At 43.5% G+C, this 17,402-nt stretch overlaps 1 protein-coding gene across 1 annotated transcript in view; it reads left to right on the forward strand.

Moving 5' to 3' along the window:
* ABCA13 (ATP binding cassette subfamily A member 13) overlaps positions 1-17,402 on the forward strand; it is a 361,430-nt gene that overhangs the window by 189,371 nt on the left and 154,657 nt on the right. Inside the window, exon 42 of the mRNA XM_073239122.1 lies at positions 8,449-8,554. Within this exon, the coding sequence (XP_073095223.1) occupies positions 8,449-8,554 (106 nt within the window). The remainder of the gene's footprint in view (positions 1-8,448; positions 8,555-17,402) is intronic.

Here is a 17,402-nt window from a genome sequence, read left to right on the forward strand (position 1 = left end):
ATAGTTGAGTAACAGCTTCCCTTAATGATTATATACATTTGTAACTTACCCCCTACATTTTACACAGGCCTCATTGCCTTTCCATCATTCCAGAGGAACCCGGTGTCTTCCACTCACACAACGTCCCAACCAATTCTCTGCTAGTCTCTTCATCAGTCCCCACAGCAGACAGGGGAGCATGTGGTCCAGGCAGGAAGCTGGTGCTTGGGAGGCTGATGAATCACAGGCTGAAAGTTCATTTTTCAAGGTGCTAAAATAGAAATATACTCCCTAACTTTCATACACAATTTTTGTTTGCATCACATAATAATACTGAGAGCAAGTGATCACACACAGGTGAGGACTTAACAGTAAGACTTTGCTATTTATCCATAATACATGTTCTGTGTAGATTCTGAAATTAAGCATTTTTGTATTTTAATCCATCTATATTTTTACTGTTAGGGAAGATGTTTCATCATAGTATTAGCTTCTAAAAATTCTTCTTGTGCTGTTTCCAGATATTCTTATTTCTTCTCCAAAATACTTTTGTTTATGCTTTATCCATCCATTCTCCTTTTGGAAATTTCTTAATTGTCCTCCTCTTTGCCCTCTTTTTTATTTTGTTGTTAAAGTTATTTGGTTATTAAATTGCATGCAGTAAAAATCTACTCATAAATGTTGGCAAATGCCTAGGGCTTTGGCACCACGATCACAGTCAAGATACAGAGGGATTCCTTCCTACTATCTTAAAAGAATGAGTCTTCCATGCATCTTGCCTCTCTGCAAACTACTTTATCTTTTTTTCCCCCAGGATTTTCCCATCTCACGTCCCTGTTAAGCAGCCCAAAACAAGCCCAGTAGAAGCAAGGGAACCAGCTGCTCAATTGCTTTGGAGATTGTATACGTGCTTCTCCAACTTCTTGCAGTAATTTCTACCTGGTACATTTAGTACATGCTTTGCACATAAAAGGTGCTAAATAAATATTGATTGATTAGCTCTCATGTATTTTTCTCTCACACACTCACAGATGCTAAACACATTGCCTGTCTTAAAGACAACTGTAGTCAAAGTCAAGTACATTTTATGTATTTCAGATATGAGATTTCACAAAGTGTAATATTCTATTTGAATCTGCTTGAGAAAGATATCTTAAATTGGAGAAAGATTAAGTGCCTTTGAACAAGTTTCTTTTGTTTGGTGTAGTCTATAAAATATCTGTCTCAGCCAATTTTGCCTATTTAAACTTGGTAAGTATTGACTTTCTTAGCTTGTGTTTGTTATCGACCCACCATTTGTTTGGCCGTGAACACACCAAGCGTGCTTTTTCCTTTGCTCATCTGAGTTTTTGCCCGATGACTTTACAGAGGGGGTGGAGGGCCTGCTGAGGAGCACCTCTGACTCTGTGGCTAGAACGCACATTTCATTTTAAACTAAAATACATTTCTTGCAAATCATGGCCCCTAAACAGACCCCCATGCCAGTGAGGCTGAGAGGTAAAATTTGGTCATGGTGATTACAAGGCCAGGTCCATTGCCAGGAACAGCATCTCCTTCCGTGTGGGGCTGGGGACTGGGGAGCCCTGGGCTGTGCAGACGAAAGACATTTGCAGTCGTCTCTGAGGCCGGGACAGAATCTTCTGACAATGCAAATGGAGCAAGTTTTGTAGTGTATTTGTTTAATAGACTGTATTGTTTAGAACAGTTGTAGAGCAGTTTTAGATTTTTTACAGCAATACTGTCTAGAAGGTACAGGGATATTCCCTGTCGCTGCCCCCACACATGCACAGCCTCCCCAGTTATTAACATTGTAGTGTATTTTTAGTAATTTCGACGTTTGTTATAATTTTCTGGAAAGGTCAGCATGCCAGTGTGGGGCTGGGTGGTTTCTGCCATCCACTTGCTGAGTTTGGCACAGTGGGCTTCCTCTGAACCTTTGTCAAGAGGGTTCTGGGTATCAGTCCCTTGGGTGCATGAGCTCAGATTCCCCCATCCTACATAGCATTGGGAGGTAAAACATGGGTCTTGGAAGAAAAAAATCAAATCTAGAGTGGGAATAAGTGCCTGACATTTATTTTTTCTTTAGTTTTAGAGAACAGTTTCTAAGAACAAAGAATTCCTGTACAGTCTTTACCCAGAAATTTCAGTGGCCCCAGTCACATCCTCAAGAGCAGGAGGCTCCAATCCGGGTCTGTGAGTCATGACCACTGCATGTCTACTGAGTCACCACGAGCTGCGCTAGCACTCCTGTGTCCTTGGCTGTGGTGACCTTGGTGTTTCTGAATATGACGGGGCCATCATTTGCACAGTGAGCCTCATGTGGGTTTGTCATGCTTCCTCATGATGACCTGGCTTCCACGCGCTGGGCTGGCATGTCACAGGGCCAGTGCCCTGATCACTGTGTCCCACCGCCTGGTGCTGGCACCCGTCCGTCCCCCTGTGGTGTGGCCAGAACTCTGTTCAGGTCAGGTTGTGTCTGCCAGGTGTTTGCACTCTGGGTTAGTTTTGCTGTGCTTCACTATTAATTATTTTGGGGGGCACATTTTGAAACTCTTTAACTATCGCTCTCATCCCACTTTCCCCCACGAGTGCCAGCCCATCCCGCATTCCTTGCCCAGATAATTATGATTACAACATTTTCCAAGTGGTGATTTTTCTACCATTTTCCACCATTCATTCTGCCTCTAATTTGGCATTAAACCCAAAGGAAGCCCTTTCTCTCCATGCTGTTTACTCATTTGTATCAGTTGGGGCTCATGGCCTCCTCGGTTATTCAGTGAGCTACAGTTCACTGTGATCCCATTTGCTGTGAACTGAAATCATGTCAGGCTTAGCCAGAGGCACTCCTGGAAGCTCGCTTTGTGTCTTCTACTACATCCCCTCATCTCCAAGTATCTTCTTGCTGATACAAGATGCTCCCAGCTTATCATGGCAGGACATTCCTGGTCCAGGATCTAGAATCAGCCGTCCCTGCAGGGAGCCGCTGCTGCCAGTTGCATGCAGCCATAGGGCTGTTGCTCCCCAGGCCTTTGGTGGCTCTTTCTCTCTCTGTGTTAGGCAACAGGAGTCCCCCCCACATAGACCTCCAAAGCTCACCCAAGCACCCCAGGTTGCTTGTTCCCCCTCTCTTTGCACTTTGTGCAGTAAGGAGTTGAGAGACTAAACTTGACAAAGGAAATGAGCTGCCCAAAGTCAGGCATTTGAATTTAATGGTGACAAACTCCAAAACTTCCTACTTCACCTTCCAATCTCCCTGCCTTTGCAGTGAGCAGGGACACATCACATCAACAGCCCTTGTTGCAAAGATGTACTGATGGCGTCATTGTCCTGTGGTGGCTGAATAGTGGGCCCCCAAAGACAGCCGTGCCAAATCCTGGGAACTTATGTTTCTTGCATGGGTCTAGTGACAGGTTATCCTGGATTATCTGGGTGGTCCTGGGGGATCAAAAGTAAGAGGACTTAGGTAGGTGAGATGGGGAGTTGATGTCTTGATGGAAGCAGAGATTGGCAGGATGACTTTTTAAGATGGAGGAAGGGGCTATGAGCCAAGGAATAGAGGCTCCACTAGAAAAAGGCCAGGGGTATGTTCGCCCTTGGAGCCTCCACAGGGGCACAGTCCTCCAACACCCTGGTTTCAGTCCAGAAGGCCTGTTTTTGCCTTTGACTTCCAGATTTAGAAGCTGGTAAATTTGTATTGTTTTAAGCCCCCAAGTTTGTGGTAATCTGTTACAACAGCAGCTGGAACTCAAATACAAATTCCTGTCAGATAATAAACTCTGGCTGCCCGCACTGTGGCACATCTGGGCATATCTGCCGAGCCCTGTATCTGGGGAGGATTGGTCAGTAACTTTCACAGTCCTTACCATCTAAGCTTTCCACATGGTTTTTATCTCCTGCTTCTTAAAAAACAAATGCACTTTTAGAAAACTGAGAAAATATTGCCTACATTTTTTTTTTGCTAAAGTTTCTGCTCATGGCATCCCTTGGTGGAATGATATCATCACTGGCTTCCAGAGTTTGGTTGCTTCACTCCATTTCTCTAGCAACTGAGCCCGAGGCACGTCACACGGACCAACTCCAATGTGTAGTCTATCAAGCTGACACTTTTAGTGCAGGTCGAGTTTGGGGTCTAGCTCTACTTGCCGATGGGGTGGGCACAACGTTGCAGTCTGCAGGATTGATGGCACCATCAGTATTGAGGTGACACCGGGTTGTCATAAATGCTCAGAGTCTACAGCTCTTCTAAATTAAGAAAACACGTATCCACAAATGAAGAATCCCCAAACTGTTGACCTTGTTCTTCCTGGAAAACAAAGAGCAGAAGTGCCATAGGCTTCACACTTAGATCCATATTTTTGTTAAATTGTGAATTACTTCCACACTAGTTAGTGTCTTTGAGATTCGATTTCTTTCTTATTTTTTTCAATATTGTCGGCCTATAACATTATATTATTAAGGTGTATATAATGATTTGATATAAGCATATATTGTGAAATGATCACCATTATAAATTCAGTTGGCATCCACCACCTCACATAGTTATAACTTTTTTTCTTGTGATGAGAACTTTTAAAATTGACTCACTTAGCAACTTTCCAATATACAACAGAATATTAACATTAGTCACCATGCTGTATATCACATCCCCAGAACTTACCTAATAACTGAAAGTTTGTACCTTTTTGACCACCTTCACCCATTTCTCTTAACCTACCCCCCACCTTTGGCAACCACTAATCTGTTCTCTGTTTCTACAAGTTAATGTTTTTTAGATTCCACATGTAAATGAGATTGAACAGTATTTGATTTTCTCTGACTTACTTCACTTAGCATAGTGCCCTTGAGATCCATCCATGTTGTTGCAAATAGCAAAATTTCCATCTTTTATGGCTGAAAAGTATTATTCCACTGTATGTGTATGTGTGTGTACATACTTATGCATATCATATTTTCTTTATCCATTCTTCCACAATGGACAGTTAGGTTGTTGTTTCCATGATGGGTTTTATAAATAATGATGTGATGAACACGAGGATACAGATTTCTCTGCAATATAGCATTTTCACTTCCTCTGGATAGATTCCCAGAAGTGGAATTGCTGGGTCATATGGTGTTTCTGTTTTAGCTTTTTGGGGAACCTCTATACTGTTCTGCTGCACCAATTTACATTCCCACCAACAGTGCATGAGGAGTCCCTTTTCTCCACACCTTCATCAACACTTGTTTCCTGTCTTTTTGACAGCAGTCCTTCTGAGTGGAGTGAGATGATATCTCATTGTGGTTTTGAGTTGTGTTTTCCTGATGATGAGTGATGCTGAGCATCTTTACATGTACCTGTTGGCCATTTATGTCTTCATTGGAAAAATGTCTATTCAGTTTCTCTGTCCATTTTTCAAGTTGGATTGTATGAGATCTTTTGTTTTTGAGTTTTAATCTCATTTCTTATTTGTTTCATATAGTTAAATTATTTAAAAATTAATAAGAGTAGTTTTGACTAATCGTCATTTGACTTGAGTGTCTTTCGACTTGGGAGTCCTGAGCTAATCCAGAAAGTTCAAAACATTAGATAATATTTAAAATAACTTCCTAGTACTTTATATAAAAGAGGCCAGGTGTGGGTCCTATTTGATCCATATGAATTGGCTTCTGGGCTTTATTCAGTTGGAAATGCAGAGAAAACTCCAAAGGAATAGGAAGGTATGTGGGTTCATTTCATACCTATGTCCAAACACCACCCAAAGCGACCCCTTAAACTTGGGGGTGTGCACACAGTAATTTTGTTGGAAATTATTTTGTTGGCTTCTGTTTTCTCTCTTTTCTGAGTGGATATTTGTATGTGTTCAGTGACCTTTCCTAATCTTCTCTATAACAAGAATGTTTTGCAGTTTTTGCATTTCTTCATCATTATCCTGATGAAATGAAGCATATATTTCCTTGCGTGAGTGATCTAAAAAAATTTGTGAAGATGTGGCCTTCACATACAAATACTGATTTAAAGTTGTATCAGCTGATAAGGAGTAAATTAAACCTATACTTTGGAACTTCCATTTCCCAGACTAAGCAGAAGGGTGATAGATTCCAGTAACCTTCCTGTGCATTTCCGTTCCTTAAAGCCATGGGTAGCATTTCATTCTGGGTGCTCTGGTTCCATGAGACCCTTGAAGAGTGGAACTTTGGAGGGTGCAGTGTGCTTCCATTGAGCATGGCAATTACAGAATTCCCAGAGTAACAAGGGTGAGATGCGCCATCAGGAGCCCAAACCTTGAGCACAGCAGTTGCGGTTGTACTGCTCTGGGAGATGTGCCTTGACTGGCCCTTTCTGCTCCTGGGGCTGCGATGTCAGAGCCTCCTGGGGTGGCAGGCCTGCAGTTAAGCGGACGATCACTAGATGGCGCTCACACACTCCCTCTGCCCTAGCCGCGCCTTCACCTTCCCGCTGAGCAGGTTGCGAATTGCCGCGCTGCGCCCTGATACGTGGTTTTGTGTTGTCATCCGTCATGACCCCCAGGCACCTGTGGGATTGTGGGGAGCAAAACCACCGCCTGCATTCTGTTTCCTCCTCCAACATGTCTGTGTGCCCAAATGTGTGCACACTCGCACACACCTGCACGGTCTCATTAGGAAAGGAGGGCAGGAAGGGCAATTTAAAACAAATGCAGGAGCGTGATTATCCAGAATGTTTCTTTTGGTATCAAGATACGCTTTAAATAATTCACAATTACGTTTGAACATTAGATGAAAATTCCTTTTAGACTAAGGTACAAAGGAAAGTGCCTGCTCAGTGAATAACTCTTGACTCCCACTGTTTTTATCGTCTTTAATTTCATCCTTATGCATGCACCAGGTGAAGAATGCTCAGCCCACCAGGCCCTGTGCCCTCCTCTGGAGGGAGCAGCAGTACTGATCTCATTGGGCTGACTTGAGGGTTAAGTGTATGGCCTCGTGGGCACCTCCTCCTTCTCTGCCTCCTCTCTGGACCTGACTGTGCCAGCTTCCCGCCTGGCAGGCATTGGGCTCCTCCCTGCTTTGCACGTAGATGAAGTCACCACTCTGCAATGATTTTGTTTACCATTTTTCACAGGAGGCTGGAGTGGTGAATGGTTTTCCCAGGGTGGCACACTGACCCGGTGTGATTCACCATCGTTGTGATTGTGTTACCCCGTGCGGTAGTCCTGAGTTGGCAGCTTTCCTTGTGCTCTTACTGGGACTTAGCAAGGGGTTATCTTACAGGAACCACATCAGAGCTAATGAAACCTTGTGGCGCTCCACTGGCACCAGGGACTCAGACTTCTCTCCAAAGGATTCTGTCTCAAACCGATGGGTCCCATACAGAGAGATGTGCGCCTGCCCTGCCTACACCCTTGCTCGCTGTTTCTCCTTGCGAGTGCCCTCTCCCCTCTTCCCCTGAGAGCCAGAGGCTCCTTAAGACACCCAGACACAGTCAACACCTTTGTGCTTATTTCCTCAAATAAGCAGAGACAGAATAGTGTGCACCATTTATAGGAATCACTAGTCCCAGGAGGCTGCCAGCGTGGGTACTCAGTTCTGACATTGGGTGTGTGAGGTTCTAGCTGGAACTGCCCAGCAAGGGAGGCTGCAGTGAGGCCAGGGCCAGGCCCCTGATGTTCATGTCTGCAGAAGAAGAGGGAGTGACAGAAACACTTAATGATGCTGCCAAGGTGAGGGTGGCAGCATGCAGGGCCTGGCGTGGCATGTGGCTCACCAGGGACATGGTGCCAATGTTGCTAACAGCACTGCATTCTTGCCGAGTCTGTGCTCAGCACTCAGCCATCATCCATGGGACATTAGCTGCTGTTACTATCGTCCCTGGTCTACAGATGAGGCAGCCCACCCTCCAGGGGGGTGCTGAATTCTGGGCACGTGGACACTGAGCAGGCCCCACCTGCCCAGAGGGAGCCAGCAGCCACCCTTTTCCTCTGGGACTGCCACTGCAGGGGGCCTGCACCCTGGGGTCTGTTAGGGATGCTCTCTCCAGCTCTCCAGCCTTCCAGCACTAAGTAAGTGCTTAGTGGCTTCAGGCCAGTCACTTACACAAACTGCTCTAGGGAACATGGTGCCCTGCAGCCCTTGGAGGAGCCAGGTTCCATGGGGGTTTTCCATGTGATGTTCCCCCCTGCTGCCGAAGGTTCAGCGTCATGAGTTCATTGACTGAGTGACTTCTGGATTTTGGAGATGCTGGCACAGTGAGCTGCATTCCCCACTGAGAAGGAGATGCCGTCCTATTGGCAGCTCCTGTCTCTGCCACCGCAGGCACCCTCAGGTTTCAGTGAGACAAGCAACCTTACACCCAGCTTGCCAGAACTAGGTGGCCTTAGAGTGGCACCCATTAACTGAAAGAAGAAATAGGGGGCATGTGGAGGGTAATGACAGGTTGGGTAACTGAGGCAAAGGAAAGAACCACAATGGGGAAAGGAGATATGCTAATAAGCTTTTTTCATTTTCATAAAGGTGTTTCTGATGCTTTTGCAAGATTCCAAAAAGCGATCTGATGTCGGCCCAGGGATGAAGCTGGAGCCTCAGTGCCAGAGGCCGCCGGAGTGTGCTCCTGACTGTTGTGAGTACAGAGCAGCTCTGCTTCCTGCAGGCAGGTCATGTCACCATCCTTCATTCAGGTTCCCTCATTTTAAAAGTTGAACAGAAAGATACGGAAGACAGGAGGGGAGTGGCTGAATAGACAAGATGCGATTCAGTGATGGAAGCTTAGTGCGTCAGCGTGACTGGAATAAAACAACCATGTATTATAAATGGGACAGCTTCATTTTTTCCTCGGGACTTAAATTACTACACAAGCAATTTCTTAGTACATAAAATTAGAGTACTTAAAACAGTTCATTTTGTTTTTCCTTTATCACAAACATGCCAACCCAGCCTATATCTGTGGAGTGTCTGTTACCTGCAGACACTTTGCTGGAAATAGGTTGACGTGGAGAAAAATCCAGATGTGAGCCTTGCCATCTTGGAGCCTCTATCCATTTGGAACCATGCAATGGTCCTAGGTTTCCCATGCAGAGCTCTGTGCATCGGCACCAATGATCAACAGAAGCCAGATTTGGTTCCCAGGTGTGCAAGTGTAGCTCTGATCAACCCAGTTCCCACTTTTGAGCTGCACCTCACCATGGAGTGCTGAGCTGGGCTCCAGAGGTTTGCATGGGGACAGACAGAGCCTTCCTGCATAGTCAGCCCGCTGGGAACACAGACCTGTAAATGAATAGCTAAAGTTATGTACCTGGCAATGTTTATATCAGATGTTTACCGAACTGCATGCTCACCACCAGTGTGTGAAAGCTCCAATTGCCCCACTTCCTCTCTAGCTCTGGTATCATCCAGTTTAAAAAATATCTATTTTTTAGGCATTGTACTTGGTGTGTAGTGATTTCTCATTGTGGTTTTAATTTGCTTTTCCCTAAAGATTAATTATGCTGGGCATATCTTATTTTAATAGTTGTATTGAGTTCTAATTCATATGCCACATTCTGCCCATTTCAAGTGTATGATTGGATGACTTTTGAGTTTATTCCAGAGTTGTGTAGCCATCCTGATTCAGTTTTAGAACAATTTTCGTTATCCCAAAAGGAAACCCTGCATGGACTTAGCTGTCGCCTCTGATAACCCCCGTGTCTTCCAGCCCTTGGTAATCCATGATCTTCTGTCTGTCTCTATGGATTTGCCTATGCTGGACATTTCCTATGAACAGACTCATGCAATATGTGGCCCTTTGTCACTGGCTTCTCTCACTTGGCATGATGTTTTCAACGGTCATCCATGCCGCAGCCTGTCAGCAACTATCTATTTTGATTGCCAGACAATATGCCATTGTATGGGCAGTCCACATTTTGTGTGTTGATTATTAGTTGATGGTTATTGGGGTTGTTTCCAGTTGCTGGCTGCTATGGATGGATGGCTGTGAACATTTGTGTACGAGCTTTTTGTGGACGTATGTATATATGTATACATATGGGTATATGTCCTGGGTGTGTGTGTACGAGTGGACTTGGATTACGTGTTTAACCATTTCAGGGCCTTCAGACTGTGTTCCAGAGCGGCTGCCCCATTTTACTTCCCCACCAGCAGTTTTTCTCAGGTTCCCCCATGCCTGCTGTTATCTGAGGTTTTGATTACGGGCAGCTCTGGCGTGGAGCAGTAGCTTGTCGTTGTTTTGATTTGCATCTTCCTGATGCGTGATGGTGTTGAGCATCTTTTCATGAACTTAATGGTATTTGTATATCTTCTTTGGAGAAATGTCTATTCAGACCCACTGCCCATTTTTAAAATCAGGCAAATGTTATTTCTGGTGTTGTAAGAGTCTTTAATGATGGAATTGTAAGAACAATGTGAACTGTAATGTGAACTATGTGTTTTCAAAGATAGATTTTATGAAGTGAAGAGAGTTCCTATTGATTCCTGGTTTGATGAGAGTTTTTATCCTGAAAGGGTGTTGGATTTTGTCAAATGCTTCTTCTGCATCTATTGAGATGGTCATGTATTTTTTTGTCCTTTATTTATTGGTGTAATATGTTACATTAACTGATTTTTAGATGTTAAAACAGCATTTCATTGACCAATGGGGATAAATACCACTTGGTCATGGGATATAATTATTTCCATACATTGCTGGATTTTTTATTTGCTAGTATTTTGTTGAGGACTTTTGAGTCTGTATTTGTACCAAACATTGGTCTGTAGTTTTCTTTTCTGTGATGTTTGTCTGTTATTGCTCATCTGATAGCATGAGTGGGAAGCTTTCCTTCCTCTTCTGTTTTCCAGAGTTCTGGTGATGAATTTGTGTTAGTTCTTTAAATGTTTGCTAGAATTTACCGGTGAAGACATCCTGGCCTGAATTTTCTTTGTGAGTAGTTTTTTAAATTAGTAACTAAATTTCTTTACTTGTTATAGGGTCTATACTGAGTGTTCTTTCTTCTTGACTAGCTTTGGTGTCTTGTGTCTTGCTAGGAATTTGTCCACATCCTGAAAGTTGTCCCCTTATTGGTGTGGTGTTCATAGTGTCCCTTTGTCACCCCTTCATTTGTGTGAGGTTGGTGGTGACATCCCTTTTCATTTCTGTGCTCTCTCTCTCTCTCGGCTCCTCTAGCCAAAGTGTGCCAGTTTTGTCAGTCTTTTCACCAAATCAACTTTTAGTCTCACTGGAATTCTCTATTGTTTTTCTCCTTTCTGTTTTGCTAATTGGAGCTCTAACTGCAATTATTTCATTCCACCTGCTTGCTTTAGATTTAGTTTGCTCTTTTTCTCCCCATGTCTTAAGTTGGAAGTTTACATTAGTGATTTGACTTTTTCTTCTTCCATGGTAGCAGCATTTGCAGCTATAAGCGTCCCTCCAACCTCTGCTTCATGTGCCCCAGGGCTCTGCTTGGCTGTGTCTCCACTTTCAAAGTATTTTTGAGCTTCCCTTTTGGTTTATTCTGTGGTCGATTGGTTACTTAAAATCTCCATTTATCTGTGTTTCCCAAATTTCTCTTTGTTATTGAAATTCAATATCATTTTACTGTATCCAGAGGTAAAAAATAGTATGATTTTAAACCTTTCGATTTGTTAAGGTTTGTTATATGGACTAGAATATGGTCTATCCTGGAGAAAGTTCCTTGTGCCCTTGAAAGGAATGTACATCTGTTGTGATGGGTGGTGTGTTCTGCAGATGTCTGTTACATCGATTATGAAATTTGAATGTTGCTAATTCCAACTCTTACTGTTGAATTGTCTGTTCCTCCCTTGAATTCTGTCAGATTTTCATTTTGTCAATCATGTCTGTCTGTCTGTCTGTCATGTAGTTAGGGCTTTTTAGGTACACAAATCATCACAATTTTTGTAGCTTCCTGATGGAAGGCATGTATCATATCTTTTATGATCTTCTTTCCTTTGTGTTTTTCCTGACCTCTAAGTGTGTGCTGACACTGTATCTGATGGAATTATCTTTTCAAGAACTTTGTGGGCCTTCCCTGGATTTCCGTAGTATCCCTGCAGTAGACCAAATGTGGGCGTTTCGAGATAATCTCTCCTCTATTCTTGGTTCTGCAGAGACTGTGGAGAGACCCACACCCTGAAGCATCCTAGAAGCCATCTGATTTGGTTGAGTAGATCTGGAGACACAGCCTTCATTTTTTATTTTAATCTAGAGAATTTAGTAGTGGACAAGAATACCAAATGGAAAATTCATTAGTGAATCTGTTAGTACATATATAAAATAGATATACAGATATTTATTTGTTATGGTAAAATATACATAATATAAAATTTCCCATTTTTAACTGTTCTTCTGTGGCACCAGGTGTATTTATACTGTTTTGCAGCTGCGACCACCACCTGTCACCAGAACTTTTCGTCTTCCCAACTGAAACTCTACTCAGCAGACACTAACTCACCACCCCCTCCTCCTAGCTCCTGGCAACCACTGTTCTGCTTTCTGTCTGTATGGCTTTGACTCTACCTCATATAAGAGGTATCATATACTATTTGTTCTTTCATGGCTGGCTTATTGCGATTAGCATAATGGGTTTCAGGTCCATCATTACAGCACGTGTCAGAGTTTGTCAGGTGCATAAGGCAATGAATGTGGAGACGTGTGGAGCTGCCATGCCCTCTCTGGGTGTCCCTCTCCCTGAATCTCCATTTTTCACAATTCTGGAAGATCTCCAAACCCCATCCTGTTGGGTTTCTATGGAGTTTCATTACACAGAAATGGTTGATTAAATGATTGGCCATTGGTGATCGATTCAACCTCCAGCCCTTCTCCCTTCCCTGAGGTCAGAGGTGGGGCTCCTGCAACCAGCCCTCACCCTCAGGTGTGCTACCTGTCCCCTCATGAACAGAACAAAAGTCACCATCATGGCCCCTATCACATAGGAAATTCCAAGGGTTTTGGGAGTTTTGTGCTAGAAATAGGGACAAAGACCAAATACATATCTCTTACTATAAATTACACTGTTTGTCAGAGCTCTCTTCCAAGCTCATTCTGCTTGTTGGCAAAGATCAGTTCCTTGTGGGTGTAGGACTGAGGGGCACATCTGTTGGCTGGTTGCCAGCAGGACTTGCTCTCCATTCCTAGTTGCCACCCTCAAGTCTTGGCCACGTGACCTAGTACAATATGGCATGTTTCTTCTTCAAAGTGAGCAGGAGAATCTCTGCTTTGGTTAAATTCAAAGGTGGTCTGATTAGTGACCTTAAGTAGATCTGTCAAATCTCTTTATCTTTTCTCTATGACACAGAGTTTTGTTTAGAAATAGAGTCTGTGTTTTTTCTCAGTCTACATTTTGTCTCTGAGATCCATCCTTGTTATTGCTTGAAAAATTTCTATGTAGTGATATTTCACTGTATATATCATAATTTATCTCTGTGTTTTACTGCTTATATACAAACTTTTAAGTGGACATACACATTATTTTTCCTTTTCGTTATTAGCACTTTGCCTAAAGGTTTAATTTCTTAGACTTCATTTATTTTAAGGCACAGTAGATAATGACTTTCTTATATAAGAGAAAATCTAAAGAAAATATAATTGGTATGTACTCATAAACATTTTGCCATCATTGAGAATTTGGGATAATTTACATTGAAGATGTGTTGCCTACATACTTCCTCTTCATTATGGCTATACATCTGTTTTGAAAAATGATAATTTCATGTTCTGAATTTGTGGAACATTATGAAAATCCATGTAAATATGTTAGAAACAAAACATGTGCAAGGAAAGCTACATGAAAGAGAGTGGTATTTTAAATGTAAAAAAGAACCCTGAGGAAAGAAAAATTGTAGTGTCTTTCATTTTCATTGTAAAATATGATATAAAAATGTAATTGTATTTATTCAAATTACAAATTCTAGAACTGGAAAATACATCATCAAAAAATCAACTTAAGTATTTAATTACTAAAAAAGAAGTGTGAACAGAATACATTAAAACAAATTTGGTATGAGATAGTCTGCCATTTACCAATTTTATCATATTCTGCAAATCCTCCCATTATGCTCAGTGTGAGACATCTACATACCTGCAATTTATATTACTTAGTAGATAGAACTTTATCAAAATGCTAGACCAGGATTTTGGAGAGTGTGTACTGATGCCTTCTAGGTAAAGCACCTTTTTCAGGGGTGCATGATCCGCAATAAGGAAATGTGATTTCTGGAACAACCATTTATGTAAGCCTTTCTCCTCCTGCTGACACCTTCAAAAATGGCTCTTTTGTTCTTGCTTCTTGCTCATGGGCTGCAGCCACCTGTGGGCACACTTCTTTGTACCTGCCATATGTCTTCTCCATCTTCCAAGGGCTAACTTTCAAATAACTCACTCACTGCTTCACTGAGAGACTGATGAAGACAAAATAAAATACAAAACTTAGACTTTCTAATCATTGGGACCCTAGTGGCTCCACTGAAATGAGTTATGGGGACTAATGCCTGGGGCTGCATGTCCCTCTGTGTACCTGTGATGCAAGCCGTGGGATTCACTTCTTCACAGAGTGTAAAGCTGTTTATTAGCTGGTGGGGTGCTGCAGGCCTGTGGCAGGCATGTTCCGTGCCCCTCCTCACAATCCTCCCCTGAGGCATGAAGGCTGCCCCAGCCCTGCTCACCTCCCTGGGGCCTCCCTCACCCCCAACACAAAACACCTGTTTCTGCAGGTCCTGCCAGGCTGACTTCTTGTCATGTAGATGCCTGGTCTTCATTTTTTTCCAGCGGAGCCAGCATTTTAATCACAGACTGTGGGCTGTGCCGAAAGCGGGCCTCAGCACCAGGCTCTCAGCACAGCCCCAACCCAGCCATGCCCTGGGACCCTCTGCTGCTTGCTGAGAATCACTTTGCAATGCGTCCTTCTTCTTGGAGCTGCTGCCTTTGATTTAGGTGGTCTGTGGGTGCTACTATGAGCAGCACACCATTAAAGTCTCTTTATGCTCAAAGTTCATGTGAAAGATCAGAAATCCAGGTAAGAGAGAATGAATCAAGGAAAGAGTTATTTTCTCCTTGTGAGGCTTGTTAAATAACAAAATTGATTTGAGTAAATTTTAAGATCTAATTGGCTTTATTATTCAATTCATAAATCGGGCAGCAGCATCCCATTGAGCAAGTAGAGGGGAGCTCCTTTGAGCTGTGGAGGAGGAAAGGGTTTTAAAGGTAGAGAGGGAGCAGAAAAAAGGAAATCATCAGCATAGAATCCATTGTTTTAGGCAAGGTTGCCCTCCTAAGGGGAAAGGAAGGGATCTATCAGTAGATTTTCTAGTGCTGACCAGGGATTCCACACTGACTAGTTAAAAGGTTATATTCTTGGGATGCTGAAACTGCAGCTAGATTAAGTAGTTAAGTCTTGGGTGTCTCTATATTTGGGCCAATGGGTTTTTTTTACAGGCTTGTAAATTTAGCCCATGTAAGATCTGAGGTTACACTGAAATCAGCTCCATGGTTTCTCAGTAACACTTTACCTAAATCTTTTTTTTTAATCTCCTACAATTTAATCCTCTGTATTCCACTCCTAATTGCTACTTCTTGTGATGATGGAAAGCAGTTTTGGCAATGATTAATTTGAAGGGTCTGCAGCCTCTCATTTGCTTTTTAAGACAATCCTGTTTGCACAGCCCATCCTATGCTGGGAGCCCATAATTCTCTGCCTCTTCAAGGAGCTGTTCCAAATTCTGCGTGTGTCTCCTAGCTTAACCATGGTATTAAAACCGGACTGCTGTCTCTTCTTCTTTGTTCACATATCCCCAGACTTCAAAAACTGTCTTCCCTACACACAAGGTGGGGAGGAAGCATGACTGCTGCCAATTCTTCATGCCGAAGAAGGTGTGTTTCCACGTGAACTGAAATCTACAGAGAACTAACATCAGGTTGCTGTGAAAAAAGAATCTGCCAAAATAAAAATGGAATTGAAGCAGATTGGGGTGGGATAGGTGCTGGTGCCAGGTGCCGGAAAGCAGTGGCTTCTGCAAGGGGCTGTGGGAAGTCAGGGAGCGTGGGAAGCTCTGATTCCCGCAGCCATGCAGGTCAGAGCTGTCAAAGAAAGCTCCTAAGGTGATGAGTCATCCTTATCCTCCTTTCCTGAAGCAAATCTCATCTTCTTGTGAAATGTTTGACAAAGAATGTGCTTCATTCATCTTAAGTGTAGTCACTGCCTCAAAGGTATAATGATGAAATGACCTGGATAATTCAGGCAGGAGTGGTTCTGGGCAACCTTTGTGAACAACTCTACCTTCAAGAAGTTAAAGATAAACGTGCCCTTGTGGGCTTCGTCCATCCTCCTTAGTGGTCTCCCTTCTGCTGGAGCTTACGATACTGAATAGGGCATCCCGAACTGGCTACCTCAGTGCCATCCTTCCCCTGACCTGCACAACCTCAATTCCTCCCCTCTGAGGGTCAGAGGTGCCTGGGAGTATTGTGAGCAGCTCTATTTATCTTTCTTAACCCACAGTAAAAAACTATGGCTTTGCTTGGTCATCTATTTTAACTTTCTTGTTTGCACACTGGTTGAAAATTGGATGGATATGGAGCCAGTGTGAGTGGCCTGAGGACTGCTGTTGAGTGAGCCCCTGGGCATGACTGTTGATGTGCAGCAGTGAGAAGTGCCAGACGGTGTGCAGAGATGGGGCATTGGTGGTGGTGTTTTCTGAGTAGGGAGCACTGGACCTAGGATGGGGTGGTGGGGGACACTTGGGCACAGTAAGGGGAGGAATGGGTAAGGATGCAGAATGTATTTGGTCAGTATCCCTCCACTTGCTTATTCATCAGGCCATGTGGAGCATCAGGTGCTGGAGTGTAAGTAAATCCGAGGATAGCAACATGAACTGAGCGCTTTGTGGTGCAAGGACCTCACTGCACGCAGAGAAGACAGACGTGGAAGGTGATGCGGCAGTGAGGGAGGCACGCACTGGCGCACTGTCCAAGAGAAGATTTGGTAGAGGAGGTTTTCTTCCATTTAGCTGTATTTATAGACCCTCACCACGTGCCAGATGCCACCTAAGGGGCTTTTCTCTCATGTCTCCATGCACTTTTCCTAAAGGAACTGTTTGAGCCAAGCTTCAAACATAGATCTGCCTGACAGCAGAGCTCAAACGCTGCCTGCTGATTCCCTGCCTCCCCTGTGATGTGAACAGACCCTGGGAACAGGGCCAAGGGTGAAATCCTGATTGAGGTGCAGCAGAAAATACCCCATCACCTCATTTCTCTTCCATCCATTAGAACTTTGGAGGAGCTCAGGTTGGAAAACCCAAGTGTGGGCTTTCTAGAGGCTTCAAGAGCTCTGTCTTTCATGCATTTAAAAGAGAAAACCCTAGCTCAACAGTTTAAAGTCACCTGCCCACGTAGTATAAGTAGTTAGTGGCAATGCTGGGGCTGCACCCCTGGTGCCCCAAATGTGAGGTCACTGTCTTTTTAAGGAAGGTTGAATTCAAAGAGTTCAGTA

This window comes from Manis javanica, chromosome 6 (genome assembly GCF_040802235.1).
Source record: "Manis javanica isolate MJ-LG chromosome 6, MJ_LKY, whole genome shotgun sequence".
NCBI classification, from domain to species: Eukaryota; Metazoa; Chordata; class Mammalia; order Pholidota; family Manidae; genus Manis; species Manis javanica.